Source organism: Juglans regia, chromosome 3 (genome assembly GCF_001411555.2).
Source record: "Juglans regia cultivar Chandler chromosome 3, Walnut 2.0, whole genome shotgun sequence".
Classification (NCBI taxonomy): Eukaryota; Viridiplantae; Streptophyta; class Magnoliopsida; order Fagales; family Juglandaceae; genus Juglans; species Juglans regia.
In genome coordinates this window covers 31,492,545-31,519,523 of record NC_049903.1, presented here as the reverse complement: position 1 = coordinate 31,519,523, position 26,979 = coordinate 31,492,545, and the positions used below count along the sequence as shown (strand labels likewise).

Below are 26,979 nucleotides of genomic sequence, written 5' to 3'. Positions count from 1 at the left end.
CTACCACCAGTACCTATGGTGCCCAAACGAGCATGCAACAACAAGCCTCGCCACCCAATGGAGACCAAGCTTCACTCACCATAAGCTCCTTGCTAGATTTTGCGTGCCTACTTGTGTGTCCTCGCCACAACGGGTTTCCTCGTTGCAATGACTTTAGTCCATGGTTTGCTCGCCATACTTTCGTAAAATTGGTTGCTCGCGTAGAGTGTTCCTCGTCAGATGCTCACCACATGAAGTGTTCCTTACCAATTGCCCACTGTGCAGAGTGTCCCTCGCCACACTCGTGAGTCTTGCTCGGCAACACAGTCCGATATAAACAGAAAATTTGAGCTACTTGACTCAGAGTTGAACTCACCCAGCCTCTAAGAAAGTGAACAAATAAAAATCGTCAACAATTTTTATTACTACAAAAGTGCCCAAGATCGACACACAATTTTCCAGTACAAAACTAATTCGGCAGTGAACAGCCTCAGTCAAGGAAGAATGGAAAGCAGCAATTAAATTGCTCGGAATCCAAGTGACTACACACCCTAAGAATATACTTTATTGGAAATCACCCGCAAGGCGTGGAACACCGGCTACAAAGCCCCTCCTAGGCACCACACAGGCTTCTTAATCTGTTTGCATCAGAATAGACCGTCCGACTAGTATCATATGCATCTCAGGCTTTCCTCAACACCAGGGCATGGCTGCGTGCAGGCAGCACTCATGCGTCACCAGCTTTCACCACACTTTAACAAGATGGCTCAAGTTTACAAATCTCAAACTTGTAACTTGTATTACACTTACTTATTTTGTGTCAGTGAAAGTCTCTCAAGACGTGGTGCAATCAAGAAGGGCATGGATGATATCGAGGATTAATGTAAAACGGCAAAACACTGCATATATTTCCATCACTTAAAATTTCACCAATTTTATTATATTTCCAAAAGGACATGAAAGTTGAAACCAACCCTTCAACTAATCTTTCCTAATGCTTACAACTCATTTTTGTTTGCTGAATCATGATCACCACATACCCCCCTTTTCGGCCAATTGAAAAACATGGTTTTTATATAAGATAGTCTCCCTCTTTAAACAAGTGTGTGCGCCTAGAGAGAGAGAGAGAGAGATTCGAAATCCATATTTTAGCCCGAATTCTATAATTTATACATGTGAGAGAATAAATATATAAAGTGAACTCTAAAATAATTGAGATTAAAAAAATACATTTAAATATTTATAAATGTTTTCGAACTCAGTAGAAGCATTTAAAACACTAATTTATATATATATATATATATATACATGAGAAATTCTATTTGCAGTCTTTACTTGAGGATTATATGTGTAGGCCTTTTATTAAATGAGAAAAAACATCATTTTATAAGGATATTTTTGTAATTTTAAAAATTTTTAAAAATAAAATTACCTAAACTTACATTGCAGTCTCCAAATGGGGATTATATGTAGCATTGCTCTACACACACACGATGTACTCCACGCGCAAGGCGTGTGTGCTCTGTTGAAAGTGTTGTATTTTTTATATGGAAAAATATGAAGTTCTAAATGCATATCATATATGAACCCTAGTGGACTTAAGAAATAAGCTATGTAATATAATCTTGAATATGAACTTTCTACTTATATAGATCCAAACTATTGACAGGCTTAGTTCATATATACTTTCTACCTCTAGCGTCTTAGGAGTGAACTCTAGTGGAGACTATACATGCAAGGCATGTCACATTATATGCTTAGCTCCATATATCTGCAACTTATCGAGTTACAACGAATTTTTATTGACGTTATTAATTCTCTATCGTAACAGTAAATATGTGGAAGAGTCCACCATAAGCACATGGAATATTTAAGATTTTAATATTTATATATAATAGCAACACAACCAATAGAAAATCATATTTAAAATATAGTAAACACATTACAAGAAAATTGCTTATTTCCGATCAGTTATTTTTAGCGAAATGACTATTTATAGCTAAAATAAGTCTATTTTCGTCGCAAATAACTTTTTTGTTGTAAAAAAATAGTTACAAATACTTGTTTTTTTTCGTAGTGACAATACAAACAAAAAAGTAATAACAGATTAATATATACGTACATGTAGAGCTTTTTTAAGGCAAATCATCATCAAAGTATTAATCCAACCAAGAAAAATGGGACAAATATGAGACATGGCATAAAGCAACACAACCCCAAAAGTAACAAAAAAGCAAGCAAAAATATCCAATCAGGTGAGACTACTCGTTAGCCAATGCTACCTGAAAGTGCGTGGATATGGCATCTTAATGTCAAACCATCTTAAATTGTGTCCAAAGATTTTGACTCCAAACCATTTTCAACTTCAAGAAAAAAAGTGTACGCAAATTTGTGGTAGATCCCAATCAAGACAATAACTGGCCAATGAAGTGCATTAAGCAAGCACGTACACTTTTTAAATTAGTAAAAGACGTTGAAAAATAGCAAACAAAATAATATTAATACTCAAAAATTTCCCATAGAGCAAGTTGTAAACCCAGTTGGCCGATGAAAAAGGAAAAAACCAAAAAATCGTAAAAGCACCTAGCTAGATGGCAACACTACAATAAAAGAAAAAGGGTAAAAATGTAATTTTCTCACTTTAAACTAAATGCATAGACTCTTTTAAGTATAAGGTAGATATATATAAAACTAACATCTTATATATATATATTCTCAACAATATTTGGGTATAGATGAAGTGATGGATGATGATCCATAGAGATTTCATAGCAAATTAGGTGTCCCATGTAATGAGCTGGTCTTTGGAAGCCAATTAAAAATGGATTTTAAATTAATGATAATGATAGGTTTATTATGTGAAATTTTTATTTTTTTATTATTTTATTTTTAAGTATTTTTTTAACATATTTAATTATTAAGAAAAAATTAAAAAAATATACATAAACTTCACTAATAGTTACTTCTTTAACCATTAAGTTAAAAAAATTAAAATTAAAAAATATAAAATGAATAATAAATGAATGATAGAAAATGGTAAATCTATCGTTACTCTAAAATTAAACTTTGACAATTAGGGACGAAGCTTTTACTGATTCTTTTGGTAATCATAACACGACAAACCCCATGCATTATTGTCTCTTCGGATGCATGCAAATGATTATCTAATTTTGAATTGTGTTATACATAAGTTTCACATTCTGCACACTACTTAAAAAATATGTGATTTTATTATTTTATTCTCATGTTTTATATTTCATATTTAATAAAATATGAGGGTAAAAAAATAAATTCACATATTCTTAAATAATATACAGAAATGTGAAGCTTACGTATAAAATTTCTCTTTAGTCTTAATTGGTTATCAGTAGTCTAGTAGCTTCGACATTCTTTTTATAATTAAAGCTAGTGACAATCTCGTATTGTTGGATTTTGCTGGGAACTTGATAATTGGGATCAAAGCGATCGATGCTTGTATAAAGAGTAATGCTACTCATCATCCCAACTTCCATCATCCTCTCATCATCTTATGATATAACATTAAATGATTGGAGATTATTTATTATATTTTACTTGTGAACCTATCATTTAATGACACATTATAGAATGATGGGAGGATGATAGAAGTTTGGATGATGAATAGATTTTTTTCTTGTATAAAACTGTAAAGCAATCTAAAAAGTGGAACCATCTGGATGTTTGTGCAAGATTTGGGCAGCTCAAGTTGGTTCATATATAGGATGAGGCCAACTCTTAACAGTAGTTGAAGTCTCGCTGCTAGTGTTGCTGATAGAGAATGAAATTAGTACTTTAAATCAATAGTCACAATGAGTACTTCCTTCTCTCCCTCTTCAACACTTATTATTTATGTGAACGTTGCCCGAGCACATGATGGAATAAATCTATGAAATGTTGTATTTGTAGAACTTGATTTATTGTTGTGGTGACCCAACTTGATAATCCAACCTGACAATGATTCGTTAACCCCCCCACCCCCCCGGGAAAGTTTTTGGCATTGATTTTTGAATTTGTGGAGCCTTATTTATTGTTGTGGCAGCCCAACTTGATGATCCGACTCGACAATGATTCGTTACCCCTTTCCCGGAAAAGTTTTTGGCATTGATTTTTTATCGACAGTGGGCTTGAGCGAAGCTCAGGCAGAGAGTTCGCTTGATAATTGCTTGACTCGGCACTCGAGCGAAAAATCAGACAGAGAGTTCGCTCATCGCGCGCTTGACACATCACTCGAGCAAATGTCGCAAAAAAGTAGAAATTATGGTTTATGTCGTGTAACCCTATAAATATGCTTATTTTGTAAAATACAACCTTTTTGAACAGTGAAAAATCACCCCAAAAGTGTACCTTATGATTATCAATATAATAAAATCATCTGCAGTTCCGTGGATGTAGGCACATTACAGAACTACATAAATTTGTGTCGTGTGATTCATTATTTGATTCTTTCTTGTTTACTTTTACTTTATTGTCATCGTTTTCAGAACATGAACTAAACCTTACAATATTAATATTTGACATTATATGAATAACCAACGCGAGTAGTAATACATATTCTAAGATCCACTTCATATATATGTATATATATATATATATATATATATATACATTTATCTCAACCTTTAAGATTGGACAAGAACTATCGGTTGACTATTAATTCAACTAGTATGTCATTTCTTTGTAGTTACTTCAAAGAGGAGAGTAGGATTGTCAATTCTAATTCCCACAAAGGAATCTTCTCCGTAGAAATAAAAAGAGAGGTAGAAGTCGTATATTTAATCACCATGAGCAGAATCGTGAATCTAATCACAATGTATAATGCATATTGTATAAGAATGCTAAGTGTTTTTTATTTTTGATAAAACAAACTGCATTCATTAATAACAGACATTACAATTTTGACATAAAACATTCATTACAAGCCAATTACAACATTAATGGCTCCCCAGTATACAACTATGATTGACATGGTCTAGTCCATGTTGCAAACCTCTCTCAGACCACCTAAAAGACAACACAACTTTATCCAAGATAGAGTTAACAAACCCCATACTCTATCTAAGACGGAGTAGATGATACACTTTATAGACAAAAGTCCAAGACACACACTCTATGGACAGAAGTCCAAGAAACGATGTGTTTTTTTTTTATGTTTTTATTTTTCTAAAATAAAAGACGTAATAGAAATTAAAGATACATGTGAAAAGTTGAATTACATTTTCGAAAGATATAGATCCAGATTTTCAACCTTGGAGGATAAAATTACAAACAAAGTTGATTGTATTGGCGCGTGAGAGTCATGCGCCACCCTAGGAGTATGCGGTCAGTCAGGTCTGAAGTAACCGAATGCCCTGGATCCAGAAAAGCTGCTCTTGGCGGCAAAATAGCACCCTTAGCGGTGGCGCGTGGATTTCACGTGCCAACTTTGGACCGTGCGTATGGGTCACATGCAGTTCCGTTCGGCGAAAAACTTAGTCCTTCTGAAGGATTGGAGCCTTGGGAAAACCTGCGGGAGGGTGCATGGTGGTCGTCGGACGTCGAAGAGTAAAAGATCGACCTTCCTCTATATTTAGCCCTGAGAAAACAACTAAAAAGGAAAAGAAAAGAATAAGACTAAAGAGGAGAGGGAGTAGGGATCGATGAAGGAGAGAAGAGGGAGGAAGCTCTCCCCTCTGCACAGGCTTTGATTTGGTGGTGGTTTCTAAAGAGAATGAAGGCTCTCTCTCTAAAACTAGGGCCGGCATGTTAAATTAGTATTTTTTATTATTATTATTACTCACAATAATAGTTTTATTTTTTATTTTTAAAAAAAACTAATACGTGGACCGGCATGTAGAATGCAATAATACGTGTGGAATGCAATATGCATGTTAAAGATCGGACAATAATACGTGGAGGAGTCGCTCCCTCTAAAGCTAGGGCCCGCATGTTAAATTAGTAACAATCAACGCAAGTAGTAATACAAAGCAAAAGACACTGATTTCTTGACAGCTCATTTTCATGTTGGGATTATCAAAATTTTTAAGATAAATAATGATTTTACATTGTATTAAAATAGTAATTCTGAATTTGAACTCTACTCATTAAGGAAGAATTTGGTCTATAAGTGAGAAAATATTAAAAATATAAAATAAATAATTAAATTCACCCCTTTCGTGATTTGAAACTTATTAATACCATGCACCGACCTCAAGTTATACGGTGCTCGATCGATCCAGTACCACGAGCAGAGAATCTAACCTTCGTGAATTTGCACCACGAGGTACAGTAGTAGTAATCAAGAGAACTCTCCTCCTCTCAACTTTCCTCTGATCGTCCTAATAACGCTATGGTCACGTGGCCGCGGCACCCTAAACTTTGCTGTATACTCGAGAGTTAAATAATGATGCTTGAGAATGTATATATAGAAGGAGGTTGGCTGTGTAAATTAAAGAGATAATGCTTTGAGAATATATTATCAATTAATTGGAATGAATAATAACAAATCTTAAAATTTAAAAATATTTTAAATCTATTATGTTTGGCTGTGTTTGGATGTTGAGCTGATCTGAGTTAATGATCTCACGTGAGTCCTATTAAGATATGTTTAAATGTAAATAGATTGAAATATGTGTTTGTATATATAAAATAGATTAATCAGATGGGTTTTAATTTTTTTATAAAAAGTTAAAAAAGTAACGGATTCCATCGATGATTAGTTTGGGATGGGTTTAGTTCACTCTAATTAACAACTCAACTAAACACAGCTTAGCGAAAAATTTTAAAATCTTAAGTCTGAAAGAACAAGTCAACGAAAGGTTGAAGGTCTCGACAATGGGTTGAGTATGGACCTTGATCAACATATAGAGCCAATAAAAAGAGACCAAAGAATTGTTTATAAACAAATGAAATGGTCCGTCCACATGTACCAAACAATAAACAGTACTGCAATGAATGAACAGTACTGTAAAATCAAGGATAAATAAATACATATTGGGGATAATGTCAAATGGTTTTTCTTTTTGATCTGAATCCAAACATGGGCGCATGCATGCATGCTTTCTATGTTTATAATTGGTTCATTATCAGATAGCACCTACATGGCCACGAAGATAGAGAAGTTTTGGGATTTTAATGGGATATTAGTAGGAACCAACCACATATGCTAATGCTTGTCCTATCTAGGCTTGTCGATGGGAACAAGATCATGTGAGCAAGTTCTGCTATTTGATGGCCCATTAAATCAACCAAGCTAGCTCTTAACTATTGGATTGGTTGTCGGCCTCCTAGCAGGCCTAAGGACTTTACAAAGCCCAACCAAGAAAAGCCCACTTTCTTTTCCCCCAATGGTTAATGATGTCTCTTAACATATTCTGCTTCAATAATGTATCTTTGTTGTAGGATAATGGTAAGTTTATTACTTCCTATAACTCTTTTTTTTTTTTTTTACTTAATGGTTAAAGAAGTGATTATTAGTGAAGTTGTATATTTTTTTTAATGATTAAGGATGTTAAAAAAATATATAAAAAAAATTAAAATTCAAATACACTATAAAATAATAAAACCTGGTACGTAAGAGAGTAATAAGCCTATCATTATCACCGACAATAATGCATGGTTGCCAATTTTTTTCCAATTGCAAGCCAATTGTAGTCAAGAAGAAGCTAGCTAAGCAGCCTTTAAATCATTTTCCTCAAATGAAATACAGCTGCTCTAATCTTGTCTAGAAATCAAAAGTGATTACAAACAATCTCATATTATCAAATTGAGGACCAATCGTTTTATTTTCTTAACTTTTTTTGTTTTTTGTTTTATTTTTTTTTATTTTTCTTGTTTCTTTTGCTCCCTTTTCAATGATAGAGCCAAATTGCCTTCTAATCACACCTAATTAGCAAAAAAAAGTCTTGCATGATTGTAGTATTATTGTTGTCTTTGTCTTGTTGATAATGACATGATTTCTTCTTATTTACGTGATTAGAAACTGATAAGCTAGCTAGCAAGATTTTCTTTACCGATTCCTCTGGTAGATCAGCAGTAGTAGTAGTGATTTTCTTTAGAGAAAATATATTTACAATCGTGAATTGCGTAACTACCGCGTAATTATTTTGAAAAAAATAAATAAAATATAGAATTCATATGAAAAAAATTAATTTTTTAATAATAGACTCTATTCTTTTTCAAAACGATTACGTGACAATTACGCACTTCACGATTATAAGTAGAATTACTCTTTTCTTTAACGGTTACATGAGATTATAATTTACTGGAATAAGGTTAACCTTCTTTTATTTTATTGCCTTTTACACTTTACAGAAACAATTAATTAATATATAGAATTATTTACAATATGGTGTTATAATTGGGAATAAAGAAAAGTAGGAGGTACAACTGAAGCTTTTTAACCTGGGCATGATTGTAGCAGCAGCAGCAGCAGCCCACTCGTTCGGAATCGAATAGTAGGGGCACGAAAAGCTATAAGACTCTGAAAAATTACATGATTATTTTTATGTGATATATATTTTTGTAATTAGAAATAAATATCAAGATTTATGTGTAATTTAAAGCTATTTTGATAGAAGTAGATGGGGCTTGGCAATACAAACGTCAATGTCCTATAGAGCCCTACCAGTACCATCTATCTGGCAATAATGTCTATAGGTGGTGAGGTCCTGCAGGTAACAAGAGGGGCCGCCATTACTGACAGCAACAGCATTTCAGGTTTGAATACGAAGTTCGAGGAATATCCAACGGTTAAAACGTGAGGAGAAAGAACTGGTTCCAGCAGAAGGACATGCAGTTGCAGGGAGCTTTATTAATTGAGTAAAGGTTTTTCATTTTTTAACAGTGATGACGATAATAGTATAGTACTGTGCATGATAACTCCCCCCTTCACGCAACTGCTGACGCAATTCATGTCCTTTCTTTTCACTTCACAACCTCCATTTTCATCCCTCCTCTTCGTCTCTCTGTGTTCCAAAACAAAAACTGATTAAACTTTATATTGTTCTCTTCTTTTCCTCCTTTCAAAAGAAAGTGAAATTAGAAAGTCTTTACAAATCCGGAAAATATACCGATCTAAGAGCATTGGCAATGGCCTAGCCATTGCCAAGTCTAAAATTTAGCTAGAATGAGTTGTTTTGACTATAACATGAATATATAGCTAAAGTAATTCACATTGGACTAGCTATCTTAAAGTCTAAATAATAATAAAATATTATTATTTTAATAATTTTTTTTTTTTTATATTTTACAAATTTAATTAATAACTTTATTAATTATAGTAGTCCATCCGCATCAAATATTTTATGACCAAGTGTAATGGACGGACATTTTCCTGCTAATTTTAAGCACATCCCACTAATCCATCAAAACAGTCCATTAAAATTACAAAAACATCCCACTAATCCATCAAAACAGTCCACTAATTACAAAACAGTCCAATAAAATTACAAAAACAGTCCATTATTCCATCAAAACAGTCCAATAATTACAAAACAGTCCACTAAAATTACAAAAACAGTCCACTAATCCATCAAAACAGTCCAATAATTACAAAATAGTCCACTAAAATTACAAAACAGTCCATCCTTCCATCAAAACAGTCCACTAATTACAAAACAGTCCACTAAAATGGTAGATACAGTCCACTAATCCATAAAAACAGTCCACTAATCCATCAAAACAGTCCAATAATTACAAAATAGTCCACTAAAATTATAAAAACAGTCCATTAATCCATAAAAACAGTCCAATAATTTAGTTGCTATCCAGCCACATGTTTATTCATCCCACATGTGGCTAGGCAGCCACTAAATTCTCAAAAAATTAGTAGCACCAACACTAGAAGTTAGACACCTCCATAAGGCGTCGACGGAGATGTAGATGTACATCCAGAATAAGACTTCGAATCCTTAAAAATTGCAAATTGAATATTACTGAAATATTCTTGTTGCATGGCATTCATGCCACGTACATCTAGCATCATTATCTTTAGTTCAAAATTCTTCTTCTCTAGTTCAAATTTCTTTTCCTCTAGTTCAAGCTTCTTCTTCTTTAGTTCAAATATTTTATCATTTCTTTCATCTGCTTTCAACATAGCATTTCTCCGCTCTTCCATGGTCGTCGCTCTGTCCTCGGTCATTTTGGCTAACGCTGTTTTGATCTCTACCTCTTTGCCTTCCATCGACTTCCGCTTCCTCTCCCTTTCTTTCTCAGCTTTTTTGCCTGGAGGTCTCTCAGTAAGAACCTCCAGGTCCTCCTCGGCTAAATCAACATCAACTTCACCAACATATTTTTCTTGTGGCTTTCTCTTCTTACCAAAGGTAGATATGTGTTGCTGCCATTTTGGTTGGTGTCTCAAAAGACACCAACAATGTTCCATTGTAAAATTAGACCCTACCATCTCTTTGTACAACATCTTGGCCTTCTCAATCTATAAAGGTGAAGGAATATGTTTTAGTTCATAAATAAGTCAAGGTATGTAATTCATGATTAAAAATCCAATAATTACATACCTTGTCTTGCTCGGTTGCACCACTCGGGTGCAATGACTCTACCTGTGCTATATATGCACAGAACTTATTTGTCAATTTTTGAATCGTGGACCATCGATTCATCAATGAGCCCTCAGAACGGTCAACAATGTTTGGTTTTTTATATTCATGATAAAATGTGGTAATTCTTTCCCACATTTGAGTTGACTTTTGATCAGTACCCCTGATCGCATCGATGCTAATGTTGAGCCAAGCTGAGACGAGGAGATTATCCTCCTCTACAGTGAAAGATGCACCTCTTTGAACTTTTTTTGAATGATGCCTCTTTTCACAGTCAGTTGTGGTTGCTTGGATCACAACATTAGAATGTTGCGTTGGGGTTCTATTACAACCTCCTCCCCCACTTTGTAAGAGAGTGGTGAAGAAGGGGTCATCCTCAAAATGTGTGTCCATCCTTGAGAAAGATTAAATTTTCAATGAGTCAGAAAATTGACCCAATATAAGTCCAAATCCACAAGATTCCAGCATATTCACAACATTCAGCTTGAGTTATAAGTGCACAATAGTGGTTTCAGCAATTCCAGCTCCAATAGTTATAAGTGCACAATATCTAATTCATATTTCTTATGTTTTAAAGCACTCTGAGATGAGGTGATCCCACATACAAACTCTGACCGAAAATCAGCATCTGCATTATATATGCAGTGTGCCTAAAACTAACTCAAACTTATTAACTAACTCAGACTAACTCACTAACTCAGCAGCAAACTGTGTCACTAACTCACTAACTCAGCAGCAATCTAAAGGTGAAATCCTAACTTCATAATATATATATATAAAACCATATGAATCATGGAAACTGAAATATATATATATATATATATATATAATGCATATGAATGATCTAATGGGACAGCATGCTTATCGCAACAAAACAGTCCAAAACATATATGAATAATCTAATGAATAATCTAATTAATATACATGTAGCATATGAATAATCTAATGCATATGAATAATATTGAGGCAAGTAGTGAAACATATATCAAGTAGTGAAAAACAGTCCAGAAAATTTCAAAACAGTCCACAAATTCACAAAGCAGTACATTAATTATCTCAAAACAGATCACAATTGGTAAAACAGTCCATAAATTATCCAAAACAGATCACAAATACCAAAAACAGTCCATAAATTGACAAAATAGTCTCCAAATTATTCCAAAACAGTTTTCAAATTGCCAAAACAGTCCAGAAAATTTTAAAACAGTCCACAAATTCACAAAGCAGTACATTATTTATCTCAAAACAGTTCACAATTGGTAAAACAGTCCATAAATTATCCAAAACAGATCACAAATACCAAAAACAGTCCATAAATTGACAAAATAGTCCCCAAATTATTCCAAAACAGTTTTCAAATTGCCAAAACAGTCCAGAAAATTTCAAAACAGTCCACAAATTCACAAAGCAGTACATTATTTATCTCAAAACAGTTCACAATTGGTAAAACAGTCCATAAATTATCCAAAACAGATCACAAATACCAAAAACAGTCCATAAATTGACAAAATAGTCCCCAAATTATTCCAAAACAGTTTTCAAATTGCCAAAACAGTCCAGAAAATTTCAAAACAGTCCACAAATTCACAAAGCAGTACATTATTTATCTCAAAACAGTTCACAATATTGACTCTTTCGAAATATATATATATTCAAGCTCTCGAATCGAGCTTTATTCCAAAACCAATATTGACTCTTTCGAAATAAACTTATAATGCTACTTTGTAAGATTGCTTGTAATGCATGGCACAAAATCTTCCAAATGATTAATCCATTTTGGATGGTAAGCCAAGGGCACATGAATGCCCAATAAATTTTAGTTTAGCAAAAATTAATGAAGGATGAAGGCCATCCTAACCAATCACATGATTTTTTTTTAATGAAAAAAAGGATAGAAAAGTCCAAAAGTAATTAGGTGAGGTAGTTCTTCAATCCAAAGTCTAAAATTTTAAAGGCTTTTTGAATGCTTAGGGGTAAATGCCATACTCACAGTGCAGATAGTATTGATGGTTCAATTACCCACCATTTTAATTGCACATACTCATCCCTTTTCAATACTTTTTTGTGAAACATCAATATTTAACTACTGATATGTGTCTATACTTTCATAAAATTGGTGGCATGTTAAATATAGATAATATGTGTCTATACTGGAAACTTGTAAACATCTTAGTTCTCCCTAGAATAGTCCACGAGGTCAGCAAGTTATGTCTACCATTCAGATTCGTGGGAGCAAAGTTCACGGCAAATCAGATTTTTACAAATACCCAATTCAGAAACCACAATACCCAAATCCACAATATTTTTGGTTACTATAAAAAATACCCAATTCCGAAACCACAATACCCAAATCTCAAATCAGATTCCAGCACAAAAATACCCAAATCACAAACCAAAAATACCGAAATCTCAAAGCAAAATACCATAATCAATAAACATTATGCATGACCACAGACAAATACCCAAATCACAAACCAATACCGAAATCTCAAATCAGTTACACGAAAATACCCCAATCGCGATTTTGAAGTTCAGTTTGTAGAGGAAATGTGCAATCTTTGGACGAGGATTCACGGGCAATGCAACCTTGTGACAGAGTTCCGCGCAAACCCTAAACACAGTGTCAATCATTTGATGAAATGTGAGAAAATAGAAAGAGAAGAGTGAGAGGAAATTGTCGCAGAGAAGAGGGAGGGAGGAGCGAGGAAGAGAAATTACCTTTTGGGCTGGAAGACGCCGGCAGGACGACGGAGAGAAGGCGTCTCGTGCTTGAAGAAGACGAAGGCGTCTCGCGGGTTGAAGAAGGAGTCTCGCGGGTTGAAGAAGGCCTCGGGCTACGGAGATCTTTGTTTCGGGAAGCATAAATGAAAACGAGGGAAATAGACCAGGAAAGAGAAAATAACGTGGGAAGTAGATGAAATAATAAAATATTAGTATAAACCATGAACAGTAACTCGCTATATTTGGAGAGGAACTTAATTTTACTGTAGCTCAAGTCTTTAACTTTATATTTTTAGCTAGTCCAATGTAGATGTTTTTTTTTACATTTAGCTAAATTATAGACTTGCATTGGCATTTGGCTAGTCCATTGCCAATGCTCTAAAGTATCAACAGCAGCATTTTATGTACACATAGAGCGCACATGCAAATTAATGGATACTTAAAAGTATTATTTTTTATTATTATTATTTTTATTTGTTTTTCTTATATTATTATTTTTTCATTTTTTTTTATTATTCACAAAATATAATACTTGGTTACCTCAACTTAAGATTACGTTTGTATATTGAATTGACTTAAATTTTGTTATGAATAGAAATAAATTAAAATAATAGAATGAATTTTATGAAATGTATTTAAAATAAATTTAAATATATTTATAGAAATATAAAAAAAATTGTAGGTTTCATATGTAAAGAAATGTTGAATTAAAAAAAGTTGTGAGTTCATGTGTAAAGAAATTTTAAGTTGAGATGAATTTAATAATTTGAGAATTGAGTGTTTGGATATTAGACTTAACTTATAATTAATAGATAAATTAAAATTTAAAAATTAAATAAAATATTATTAAAATAATTTTTTTAATATTAATTTTATTTCAAATTTTGAAAAAATTGAATTGTTTATCTTATTTTATGTAAAAATTTAAAAATTTTGTAATGATTAAATAAGATAAGATATTTTGTAATGATTAAATAAGATAAGATAAGATGAGTTGAGATAAATTATAAAAATAAATAAGAGTGAATTGAGTTAAATTAAGATGAGTTTTACTACACAATTTTTATCACGTTCTACATTTTAAATTCTTAAATTTTTTTTAAATTTTTTTGAATTTATTTATTTTTGAATTATTTTAAATTTGTTATTCATTATTTATATAATAAATATTTGATAACAAAAATAATAAAAATTAAAAAAAATATATAGAACGTAGAGTGTGTGGATTTCGTGAAGATTTTTTGAACTGAGATAAATTTAACAAACATGCGGACCTAAGGCATTTGAGGACATAGCTCGACAGCTATTTATGTTAAGTACTGTATTTGAGGACATCCATGTCTATCAAATTGTACATGTCTGTTAAGAGTGCGAGAGTTTTAAGGCATTTATTGAGCAGGCATGTGCGCGAGAGATACATGTGGCCTTTGAGTTTGGGGTTGAGATAAACGAAGAAATTCGAAGGGAGCGTGGAAATGAGGCGAGTGGGGGCGGGCGGGCCGGGGAGCCATTGTGCAAATGGAAGATGGGAAAGCTTGCACTGTACGGGGACTGCAGTAAGGAAAGACTGTAGCATCACTGAAACACCGTTCCGTCGAACGACGCTAAACCCGGGCGCGCCCTCTTTCTCTCTCACTGTCTCTGTCTCTGTCTCGAGATCTCTCAAGCAAAAGATTTATCCATTTCTTCAAAGAAATTGTGTAAAAATAAGTAGTGAAGAAGGTAGCTAGGACATCGAGCATGACGATGTCACCTGGGCATCCCCATCCCTATCAACAGTCAATATCGATCTGATTAATTGTCAGTAATTTTAGAGCTACCTGAACTTGAGTTGAGTGAGTGAGTGTGACTTTGGAATTCCACTTCTTCTTTTCTTTTTCTTTTTTTAATCTAGGATTTTTTTCCTTTTTATATCATACCATAATTACCTCAAAAGCAGTATTTTTTCTTAAGTGCCATTACAGCCTCACCTAAATATGGGACTAATCAAATAGAATGTTTTTGTCAATTTTAGAGCTAAATACAGATAATATTTTTAGCACGATTGTAAGTTAAATTGAGTTGAGTTAAGATAAGATGAATTAATTTTTTTTATAAATAATAATAAATTAATATAATGAAAAAAGTTTTGTAGAGTTTATTTAAGATGATTTTACATGTATTTATAAAAAGTAAAAAAAAATTATGAATCTCGTATTTAAAGAGATGTTGAATTGAAAAAGATTATGGATCTTACGTATAAAAAAATTTTAAATTAAAATAAATTTATTATTTAAATATTAGACTCAGTTTAAAGTTTTTTAAGATTAAAACTGACTCAAAGATTTGTAAAAGTTTTACATATTTAAATTGGAAGAAGGGATGCTAAAGGAACTTTGACCACCTTTTAAACGGGATCCATGTTTTTCAATATTGACATTTATTCTAAATTGTAGGAAAAATGGTTCATCCACTTTCCCCTTTGAATTATCATTCATTTATAATATATTGAATGATATGCGCCTTCATTTCAAATTATGACATCCCATTTCCCTAGCTAGATAATAAGGTAGTCTAATTTATTGTCCATCTTAATGATTACATGCATTGGAGAAAAAAACGAACGTATATATTCCTACCTTAAGTACTTATTTCAATATTATTAAATGTTATGAAAGTGTTAAAAAAATCTTAGATATAATATATGTTTTATGGAAAATAATTCAAGGGTAGAAATATCAGTACTACTGCCATATATGTCAGTAAAAGTCTCGTGACATTACATCTTTATTTTTAGAAAATATATCATCTCATCATTATAATTTTTTTAATTTTTAACATAAAATAAAATAAACAATTTAACTTTTTCAAATCTTAAAATAAAAATAATATTAAAAAATATATTCTAACAATACTTTATTTAAATTTTTAACTTTAATTTTAACTTATTTTATCTCATTTCATCTATAAAAATAAACGAGCCCAAAATTTTGGTTTTAATTAAACCTAAAAATAACTTCATATCACATCAGTTGTCAGTTTATATTTTTTTTCCTCCACAATCATACTATATACCACGTTTGAATCTAGAGATGAGTTGAAATTATTTGATAGTTTTAGATAAATTAAATAAAATTATTAAAATATTATTATGATTTTGAAATTTAAAAATTTTGAATTATTTATTATATTTTGTGTGAGAATTTGAAAAAATTATAATGATGATATGAGATAAGTTGAGGTAAATTTTCAATACAAACAAAAAAAAAACCTGTTTGAATAGTGAGATGAGATAAAATGAGATAAATTGAATTTATTTATAAATAATAATAAAATTATTAATTAAAATTAAATAAGATGGTTTAATTCATCTCATCTTTATATCTAAACGAGATCTTAAATATTATATTAACTCAAGTTTTTAGTTTGTTTAATTATCTATGAGTTTGTTGGGGGTGTATTTTTATATATAATTAATTAACCCATCACAGCTTTCAGGTTGATATTTTTGCAGGAAAAAGACTCGATTACTCGGTCTTAGCCGGTTCTGCTCTATGCTACTATATGAAATAATCTGCCCATTCTTAACCTTATATAATTAAGGGTTGAATATATTTATTGAATCTTATATAACTCCAGCTCTACTATTATTTTACATGCAAAATTGAATAAGTTTCCGGCCTTGTCCCCACTTCTTTACTTCTTTTTATTTATTTTTTCCCAACAACAAACAAAAATGGTAGCAAAGCTTTATGACTACTTAATTAGGTGGTTACGTGTAATCATGATCACATAGACATGCATAAAATAACCTTAAGAGACTTGTCTTTCCTTTTGCTTTAGGATCCCCGCCATACTTTTTACCTTTAAACCTGGTACTTTATGTTTATGGTATGGTTATTAGCTTTTGAGTGCTCGTCTTTGAGCAGTGTAAAAGGAGCCTCTTTCCATTTTAAAATGGAATCCGATTTCATTTTTTCGAGATTAAAGTGTCCAAATCTCTGTAATTAGTGCGATTTGCCCTTTTCCAAAAGAAAAGAAGAAAAATAACAAACAGATAGAGCTAGTCCGCTCAAAGTCTTAGTCAGTCCAATTTTGCCATGCAATTTTACATAGTAATTTAGCTAATTGTCTATCAAATCAGGCATGGCACAGAAGATGAACCGGACCTGTAAGAGCATTGGCTTTGAGCCATATCATCTAGCAAGTCACTATACATCTAATTTGACACAAGATGCACATGCATTAGAGAGAGAGTAGGCATATAATAATGAAGTGTAATATTACGTGTACACAAGACCCTGTAGCTTTAGGCAAACAGAATTAGGAGTTGTTTGTATAGTTAAATGAGATGAAATGATTTTAGATGAAAATTGAATAATATATAGTTAAAATATTATTTTTAATATTATTATTATTTTAAAATTTGAAAAGTTTATAATTTTTTATTATATTTTATGTAGGAATTTGAAAAAGTTATAATGATGAGATGAATTGATAGTGTTTCTCAATCCAAACGACTTCTCACTTATTTGGATTTAGAAATGAGATGATATGATTTTAGATGAAAGATAGAAGTTTAAAAAAATTGTTAGAATATTATTTAAAAAAATTGAATTATTTATTATATTTTATGTGAGAATTTTAAAAAATTATAATAATAAAATAAAATAAGATGAGATAAAATATTTTCTGAATTCAAATACAAACTTAATTTGATACGTTCAAGATTTTTTATTGGGATGGAGAAGAGATTAAAGATTTTCTTTAACTTTTTAATATATTTATTTTATTCTTAAGTCAGAGTATTCTACACACTATTTATATAAATAAAATAATAATATTTAATTTATAAGATTTAAATATTAAAATTTATCATTTTTTAAATCAAATTATATTACGTGAATATTTTACTAAATGTGTAGAGCATACTGATTTGATAATAAAATTTTTATTTTAAATAATATGAGATCTGATATTCAATTCGAATTAATATTACGTGCATATTTAAAAAAATATATATTGTAAATAAATGGCTTATATACCTAATGAAAAAAATCGACAGCCCAATTATGTGTGACACTTGTATTTACAGAATGGGGTTGCATGAATCATACTTTTCAAAGGAGATTTTAGTAAGTAGGTTAGAGCTCAAAGACATTTTGTCCTGTTGTCTTGTTTTTTTGTTTTTAAATGTTCCGAAATAAATAATATTTGAGATAAAAACGATTAAAAAAAGAACAAAACCTCGTAAAGCGAGAAACAAGAAAGCTATGGCGGATTTGGAGTGTTGAGAAGGGCAAAGTCTCCCAGCCTTTCACTCATTCATTGCTCTGTTCCCGCGTTCTCACGTGCGTCATCATCCATAAAAATGTAAAAACCTATTTAACTAAATTATTAATAAAAGAAACAGAGAACAGCCCGAAAATCCATAAAACGACAAATACATATGCAAAAAACTCTCCCACTGTCAGAAATATCTGAAACACACAGTCAGTTGAGTTCAATTATTACCGGAAATAGCCGGTCTTCGTCCGGTTCCTCGAAACCCTATGCACTCTCGGCCACTTCCCCATGGTTTGAGAAAGAAGAAATCTCGTTGCGCAAATGATCTGTGTGTGTTTTTGAGTGTTTGTGTGTTTGCGCGCGCGCAATACGAGTGTGCGTATGAAGATGCTTGGATCCATGCCCACCCAACTCTCTCAATCAATTCACGTATCTCCTTCTGCTTGCTGCTGCTTCTGCTTCTAACCTGTGCCAGTCCTTGACATAACTTTTTCAGCTCAGAATAACATCATGATAGCCTCTCATTTCATCACCACCCTATCTCTTTAGCCTCCCACTCCAATTATTCTCCTCTGTATTACCCATAATAACCCCAAACTCTTCACCTCTCTCTCTCTCTCTCTTCTCTTTTGGCTAGTAGCTATGGCGGAGAGTTTTGAGCCTTACCATGTCCCACAACAAAGTAGAAGAGATAAACTCAGGGTAGTCATCGCCCAGAACCACCACGGTGGTGTTGTGGAACCCACCTCGGCTAACCTACAAGGGTGCGCAGGTTTGCTCCCCCTCTACGATCCCGCGCTTCTTTCCTCCGATTTGTTGACTTGCGCCAACACCGCCGCCACCGCACACAATTTCCACCACCACAACCCCCAGCTTTCGGGGCCCACAACCGAGGCTTGCAAAGCAAGTGGCTGCTCTGTCAAAGAAGAAAGCGTCAATCTGATGGGGTTCGTGGGTAGTATTATGAACGGTGCTTCGTCTTCTTCCTCGGCCTCTCACCACCCTTACTTGGATCCCCAATCCTCCTTGCCTAATATTCCGAGCTCTATCCAAGAAATCAACAGTATCCCTTTTCTTTATCCTCCTCGAAGTCTCCAGAGCCTTCGAGATTTCGATCAGAGCTATAATGGTGGTGAAGTGGCCGTGTTTAAGCCAGAACCACTGTCTCTATCTTTGTCATCACATGCTACCCAACAAAGCAACCTCCCACTGGAGCTAAATCTCCAACGATACGGGTCCAGTGCAGGTGGGTATGTGATTCCTGGTGTTGTTGGTGGCAGTGCCGCGGCCTCGAACGACTTGTCGCGGAGCTCCGTGCCGCTCGGACCGTTTACGGGATACGCTTCGGTTTTGAAGGGATCGAGGTTCCTGAAGCCCGCGCAACAGTTGCTGGAGGAGTTCTGCGATGTGGCGGGTCGCGGTATTTACGCCGAAAAGATCGCGGCGGATTCAGCTCTCATGGACTCTCCCATGGAGACCCTGAGCGCAACTGGAATTGTAGAAGATCCGCCTACTTGTGGAGATGGGGGCGAGGTTCGGAGAAAGAAGTCAAGGCTCATTTCGATGCTCGATGAGGTACACTACTTTTTAAATTTGATGGGTACGTGGTATTGCAGTCGATCCAGTTTGCACTTGATTTTTTTTTTTAATTACAACTTTGCAACCCAATTGATCATCATTGTTGCATTGAATAGGTAATTAATTCTGGTTCTGTTGCGTCGATTAGTCTCCTTTCTTGCAAATTTGGCTCACAGTTTTTCAAGTTGATCTTCTTTAAAGAACGATCTTTTCTCGAGATGGGTTTTTATGAAACCTAAGCGTTGTCACTGTATAAGTAACTTCTGGAATGTTTTTTTTTCTTAATTAAATATATAAATGGTGTTATAGTGTTTGGTTGGTCGTTCATTTAAACAACGTGCAGTCTGTGGTGTTGCATGGATAAGTATCTTTATTTTGTTATTTATAGCTTCCTCAGCTGTGTTCTTTGTGCATTTGATTCTATATCAATGAATAGATGGTCTTGGTGATCGCAAAATCGTCTTTTTGGAAAAGGAGACAGGAAGGAATATATCCATTAAGTTGGCATTTTGAAGTGTCTGACAGCTATAAAATGAGTTATACTTGGGGTTATTATCACCGAGTTTAGGGCATAAAGTGAGTGAAGGAATCCGTTTGAAATGATTTATACTCCTGTAAAGTGTGTAAATAAAGCATAATGGTATTCCAAAACTAAGAGGATGAAATGATCAGTAGATGACAAGGTGTCTGCCTCTTTATTTAATTTTATTTTACCAGATTATTGAACTCAGTAGATTAAAAGTGCTTTTCCCTTTTAAATCCAAGGTAGCTACAAAGCAATTTCATTTAGGTTAGTTTTGGATAGTTAGTTGAGATAAGATTGAAAATTGAATAAAATATTGTTAGAATATTATTTTTTAATATTATTATTGTTTTGGGATTTGAAAAAGTTGAATTATTTATTGTATTTTGTGAGGAAATCTGTAAAAGTTGTAATTATGAAATGAGACGAGATGGGTTAAGATTAACTCTCAATCCAAACTGAGCCTTACAGAATGGGATAGAAAATAAAAAGCATTTTCTCTTTGTTCAACCAAAATTGGCACAACCAATCAGATTAACTGAAAAATTCCTTATGAGCTGTAAAGCGATTGATCCCTTCACATGGATATCTCCAATGCACTAGGGTTGTGACTTTGCTATTTAATTTTGTAGGCTGCCATTTATGTTAGCCAGATAGAGATCAATTTATGTGAGTAGTTGGTCTCTCTTCTTGTCAATATTACAGCAGTGACGGCTACGGACCAGTCTTGTGTTTATTTGCATGTAGAATGTCCATGTGGGGGAAACATATTCTATGAGCATGGATGCATTTATCCATTAAAATAAGTTTTTATTATTATATGTAGTAGTCATAGGAAATGGGCATGTAAGACGGAATTGACTTGTTCGAAAATAACTAGGAACAAGTACATTCTGTGCGGTCAATATTTAGGGAATGGGGCATGTGAGATCGAGTAATTTACTTGTTCCAAGTTAAGTAATGAGGGGAGTCAAGAAAGCCACTTTCCTTCCACATTAACGAGGCCTTTGGTTACATATTTTGATATGTGCTTAGGCATCCACATTTCTAGGAATTTGATGCATAGTAATAAATATGGATTCCCAGGATTGTGACTAACCCACTTTTAGGAATGACATGGGACATAATGAGATTCCCAGGAATATAAGAATCTCACATTTGTTTTATTTGTATTCATCTCGTATGAAATATTTATTTGCCCCAAAATATCCGTATAAAGTGCATGAAACCGTTTACGCAAAATATTCGAAACTTTGTAGAAATGACATAAAATTTAATAAAGAGCTATTTATGAATTGTGATTTTGTCACTTAATTCCCAAAACACAGTTTTGCATACAAAGTTTGATTTTGTTTTTTCTAAGCAAATAAAACCGGATCATTTTCCCTTTCTGTGGAACAAAATAATTACTTGCCTTTGCGTACAAATTTTGCGCATGCTCACAATGAAAAAAAAGGGAAAGTATTCAAAATAAAAGACAACAAAATTCAACATAGAGAAAGTGATGGAAAAAAATGACACAAAATTCCATAAAAATTACCACCAATAACATTAAATAAAACCTATGTAATTAAAAAAACAAATGAGTTGAGAACTTCTTGGGATATGGAAACTCACAAGATCTTGGATGCCAAGACTGTTGCTCTTCAATCTGTTTCTTATGAGAATTCTGGCTCCTATTACAATAGTGTATCTATACATTGATCTTTTTATGAGGCAAGGAAAAATGGCAAGGATAGCAATTTTTTTGCTGTTTCTTAACCCATGAAGAGCTGAAGAGCAAACTATTTCATAGTTTAATTCTAAAATGTCCAAAAAGTAGTTGATAAACTTCTCGCTTAAAACATATTGTGGTTTGAAAGTATATATGAGTGGTAAATCCCACCTTGGGTGGTAATCGAAATGTGTTAAATTGTTGGGCCCAAATTCACATAATTGAGTGCAGTGATGATATCTTATTTTAAGGTCTCACAAGAAGGTTTCCCATGTTTATCTCCCCAATCTGCGCCGAAGACCATGGTTTAGCTGGGGCAAAGTCTTTTGCTTTTAACATGTGGTATATGGCTCACGCTGAGTCTCTGACTCTTGGAATTAGTTGCTTTTGGTGATTGTGAAAGGCTCACATACAAGGGAGTTAGGTCAGTTTGATAGAGGCTAACATGTGGGGGAGACTTGTTGTGAAGGTGAGTGTTGTAAGTGGTGGCTCAACATTTTGCATAAATACACCACTTGGAGATCCCATAGGTGTTCATCTCCCACTATATTCTTTGCCTACCTGTTATTGTGGTCAAAGAGACATTTAAACAAAGACAACTACCACCATGGAGATATCTAATACCTTTTGGTCTAGTTTTCACCAAATGGCTCCTTTTTCTTTCAAGCACAGTCCTGAAACAATACCTCATGACTTCGATCGTAAAACTCTTGGAACTAAATATCACAGTCCTGAAACAATACCTCATGACTTCGATCGTAAAACTCTTGGAACTAAATATCTGTTGTCAGGACCCTTGCCTGTCAAAAATTGATATTGAATGATGTTAAAGGTAATTTTTAATATCCAATAATGAAAGATTTGGGCTGTATGTAATGTGGATAGGGAGTAAGATGCATTATCATTTACTTTTTTTGTTTTGTTTCTTATCATTACATAGTGCCAGTTGCCTCAAATTGGTGAGACCTAAATTATGATTTCCTTCCATTGTAGTATAGGCGAAGGTTCCTTTAGCCTGTAGAACTTAATAATTGCATTTACTATTAGTTATACATATAGGTAGCTCGATCATTTAACAAATTTGAAAGGTAAGCTGCATTTTTGGTATTACTATATTACCTCTTGTTATTTTAAGAGCTCTAGCCATTGTATAAATTGTATTGGTCTCCCCACTTGGGTGTCATTTTAAAGCTTACTTAGGTTCCAATCTTATCAGAAGTAATATATATATATATATATATATATATGTATGCATGTATCTCATGCAACTGATCCCATCAGCTGGGGCCAGGTGTAAGTTGGATTGAGGTGAATTTTTTTTTGCAGAAAATAATTTTGGTATTCCCCAGTTAAGGCACCGAAGCAGGTATGAAAGAGAAACACCCAATACCCCATTTTTACAATGAAAACAAGAATGGAATTGACAAGAATGAGAGAATTTTCTTAGAATAGGAAATGATGGGGGTGTCTATTGGATTTAAATATTTGAGAACAACAGTAGTGAAGTTAATGTGAACTGCTTTGTATCATTTTTGTGCTCCTTTGTAAATGGGACACATGTTGCAGCTAATTAAGCTGTCTTCCTGTTTGCATTTGAATCTTTAAGTTTCTTGTATGCTTCCCTTCCTTTGAGTTTGGTTTTGATATTGCAGCTTTTTTACTGGGTTTGGGCTGCGCACCGGGATGAGCTGCCCGCTAATTTCTAGCCCCATCTATTACTAGAGTATTTTTTTTTTCACTGGTTTTCATTTTCTTTAGGTTTACAGGAGGTACAAGCAATACTATCAACAGATGCAGGCTGTAGTAGCATCATTTGAATACGTTGCTGGGCTAGGCAATGCTGCTCCCTATGCCAACTTGGCCGTAAAAGCTATGTCTAAGCATTTCAGGTGCTTGAAGAATGTGATTACTGACCAGCTTCAGTTCACAAGTAAGGCTCAGGGTCATGCAGTGCATGGAAAAGATGAAGGTCCAAGGTTTGGGAGCACTGAGAGAGGACTACATTACCAGAGACCTGTGCACGATTCAGGATTCCTTGAGCACCAACCCGTTTGGCGGCCCCAAAGGGGGCTTCCTGAACGTGCTGTAACTGTTCTCCGGGCATGGCTGTTTGAACACTTTCTCCATCCGTAAGTAATTTAATTACCTGGTTAACATCCAAAGGAACAACAAAACATCTACCCTCATGTCTACCTTTTATGAGCATGTTGACATTACCCAGTTGCCATGTTATATTACAGTTATCCTACTGATACAGACAAACTAATGTTGGCTAAACAAACTGGCCTATCACGAAGCCAGGTGTGCCTTTTCTTCGTAAACTCTACTTTTATTTTCTACGTACAAAAGTTTCATCTTTATATTGATCTGAGATTATATCTAATCAATTTTGGAAACTGTTATAAGCCAGGTTTCTAATTGGTTTATCAATGCAAGAGTAAGGCTTTGGAAGCCAATGGTGGAAGAAATACACATGCTAGAAACACGGCAATCACAAAAATCTTTACAAAGGGACGATCGAAGTGGCAACAGATCAAGTGATCATTTAACTTCAGCAAACTCACTTGTATCCGACAACCCTTCCACCCCTGCCCAAAGGGTTCAAGACAACCCATCAAAGCGGACTAGAAATGAAGTTCCTGATATACCTGTGGGGAGTGAGGAACCACAGCACTTATCATACAACTTCTCAAGTCATCCTCATGTGGGTATAGGTATGAGCATGGCGGGTGGAAGTAGTGGTGTTTCTTTAACATTGGGTCTTCACCAAAATAATGGGATTGGTTTATCAGAGCCATTTCCCATAAATGCAGTTCAACGTTACGGTCTTGGCCTCGATACAAGTGCTGAGGGATATGTTATGGGAGGCTTTGAATCTCATAATCGGCATTTTGGAAGGGGGGATGTTATTGGAGGCCAACTTTTGCATGATTTTGTGGGCTGAAGATGTTCAGTTTAAGGGCTGTCTGGACGTCATTTAATTTGATCATTTTCTGACAATTCTCAGTTAGATTTGCTTTTATCATCTCTCAGGATCGAGGCTGACACAACAGTGCATGGCTGAATAGAAACCTGTTATGTTGCAAGAAGAGGTGTTTTACATCATCGCAATGTATACGATCTCTTAAAAGACCCGGAAAACATAAAGTATTGGTGTAAAATTCAGGTGTAAATTTATATTATAAAAGGATACCTTGGCATCGGCCAATCAGATCTGGTTTAAACATGGCTTCAAGTTGTGCTTTCTGGTGTGAATGAAAATCCCTTCAGGGGTCAATGAAAAACTAGGGTTTCCTCAATTATTGGAGCCCGAAGTCTTATTTCTGATCGTGTCTTGATTTGGGTATGCTTAAGGTTTGGAGGATAATTATTTCTACTGCTCTTTCTATCGCCTAGCTAGGTCTTGGCTCTCACTATGATTATTTTTGGTGTATATTTTATTTTCTCTACGTACGTTTGTTATTATAATTTAGTAGTTTCTTTTCAAGTATGGAAGGAGTGCTTGTGAGATGGAAACGCATCTGGCCGTGTAGTACTTATAATTGAAAAGAAACAGAAGTAGTACTTATAATAATTGGAAGCAGTACGTAGTCCATTTACACTATATATATATATATATATATATATATGGTTCGTTGCGCATAAATATATAATTGAGATTGTGGTTGATTTTCTCTGCTATGTTGGCTGGGAATCTGTGATGCTTCATTCTTGTATATATGTCAAGGGATTGATGCTTATATTTACGACTGGGATTCTCTTTCCACAACAATGTTGGACAGTTGAAAGCCGATTGCATTAGCTAATTAATTAGGCGTTGGGATTGCCCGGCCCAGTACTGAACCTTCGACTGTTCGTGCATGGAGACTAGAGGTATCAACAAGATAGTGATCAATGGTTTAACAGTTTTTAAATTTCATTCGAATACGAGTTTATTATTGAGCTATATTTTATAGAGGAATTCTATATATTAGATACTATTCACTTTCACATCCATACTTATAGTTTTTTTTTTCATGAGATGTTGGTTAGTAAATAATAGTTGATGAGAAGAATTTTTTTATTTTATATCTACGAACAACTAATTCAAGCGAGGTTAAACTTGTTCACAAATTTTTTAGTTTTTACAAAACAAATTCTTTATATTATATTATATTATATATATAATAACTTTATCTACAAATCTTATCAAATAAAATGAGCTTTGTATAATTTATATGCACATACGACGTGATATTAGATAACAATGACTATATTTGTAAAGTTTCATGTAACATGCATAGTTTATGAACATAACTTCATCTTATATTTTTAAATATTTAAAATGTTCTCATTAAAAAATTAAAGATAATATTACAAATAATAAAAAAAATCAATTATTCAAGTTTAAGAGCTTATACAAATTGAGTGAAATTTTATATGAATTATATCATTTAATAATCAATCATAAGTTGGTGTTTATGAATGGTTCATTTGTAAAACGAATAAAGTTAAAACTCTAGTTTGATTTGCATTATATGTTTTCGCAAATAAGATGAGATGAGTTGAGATAAAAATTGAAAGTTAAATAAAATATTGTTATAATATATTTTTTTAATATTATTTTTGTTTTGAAATTTGAAAAAGTTAAATTATTTATTTTATTTTGTATG

General features: G+C 33.5%; 2 protein-coding genes across 2 annotated transcripts; one reads left to right on the top strand and one right to left on the bottom strand.

Annotated features, from left to right (window-relative positions):
• Positions 1–8,585: 8,585 nt before the first annotated feature.
• LOC118348040 (glutathione S-transferase T3-like) lies at positions 8,586–10,919 on the bottom strand. The gene is made up of 3 exons (XM_035688784.1): positions 10,488–10,919; positions 10,142–10,405; positions 8,586–8,642 (listed from the first exon to the last, which is right to left on the bottom strand). The coding sequence occupies exons 1-3, from the start codon at positions 10,917–10,919 to the stop codon at positions 8,586–8,588; spliced, it is 753 nt and encodes a 250-aa protein (XP_035544677.1).
• A 7,735-nt stretch (positions 10,920–18,654) lies between these two features.
• LOC108988611 (BEL1-like homeodomain protein 9) lies at positions 18,655–25,538 on the top strand. The gene is made up of 4 exons (XM_035688876.1): positions 18,655–20,087; positions 24,086–24,456; positions 24,568–24,628; positions 24,738–25,538. The coding sequence occupies exons 1-4, from the start codon at positions 19,155–19,157 to the stop codon at positions 25,269–25,271; spliced, it is 1,899 nt and encodes a 632-aa protein (XP_035544769.1). The 5' UTR covers positions 18,655–19,154; the 3' UTR covers positions 25,272–25,538.
• The last annotated feature ends 1,441 nt before the right edge of the window (positions 25,539–26,979 follow it).

Coding starts and splice junctions, on each gene's coding strand:
- LOC118348040 (XM_035688784.1), bottom strand. CDS start 10,919: ATGGACACACATTTTGAGGATGACCCCTTCTTCACCACTCTCTTACAA. Junction 10,406..10,487: donor GTGCAACCGAGCAAGACAAG/GTATGTAATTAT, acceptor TCACCTTTATAG/ATTGAGAAGGCCAAGATGTT. Junction 8,643..10,141: donor AGTCGATGGAAGGCAAAGAG/GTAGAGATCAAA, acceptor TGTTACCTGCAG/GACCTCACCACCTATAGACA.
- LOC108988611 (XM_035688876.1), top strand. CDS start 19,155: ATGGCGGAGAGTTTTGAGCCTTACCATGTCCCACAACAAAGTAGAAGA. Junction 20,088..24,085: donor TCATTTCGATGCTCGATGAG/GTACACTACTTT, acceptor CATTTTCTTTAG/GTTTACAGGAGGTACAAGCA. Junction 24,457..24,567: donor TTTGAACACTTTCTCCATCC/GTAAGTAATTTA, acceptor GTTATATTACAG/TTATCCTACTGATACAGACA.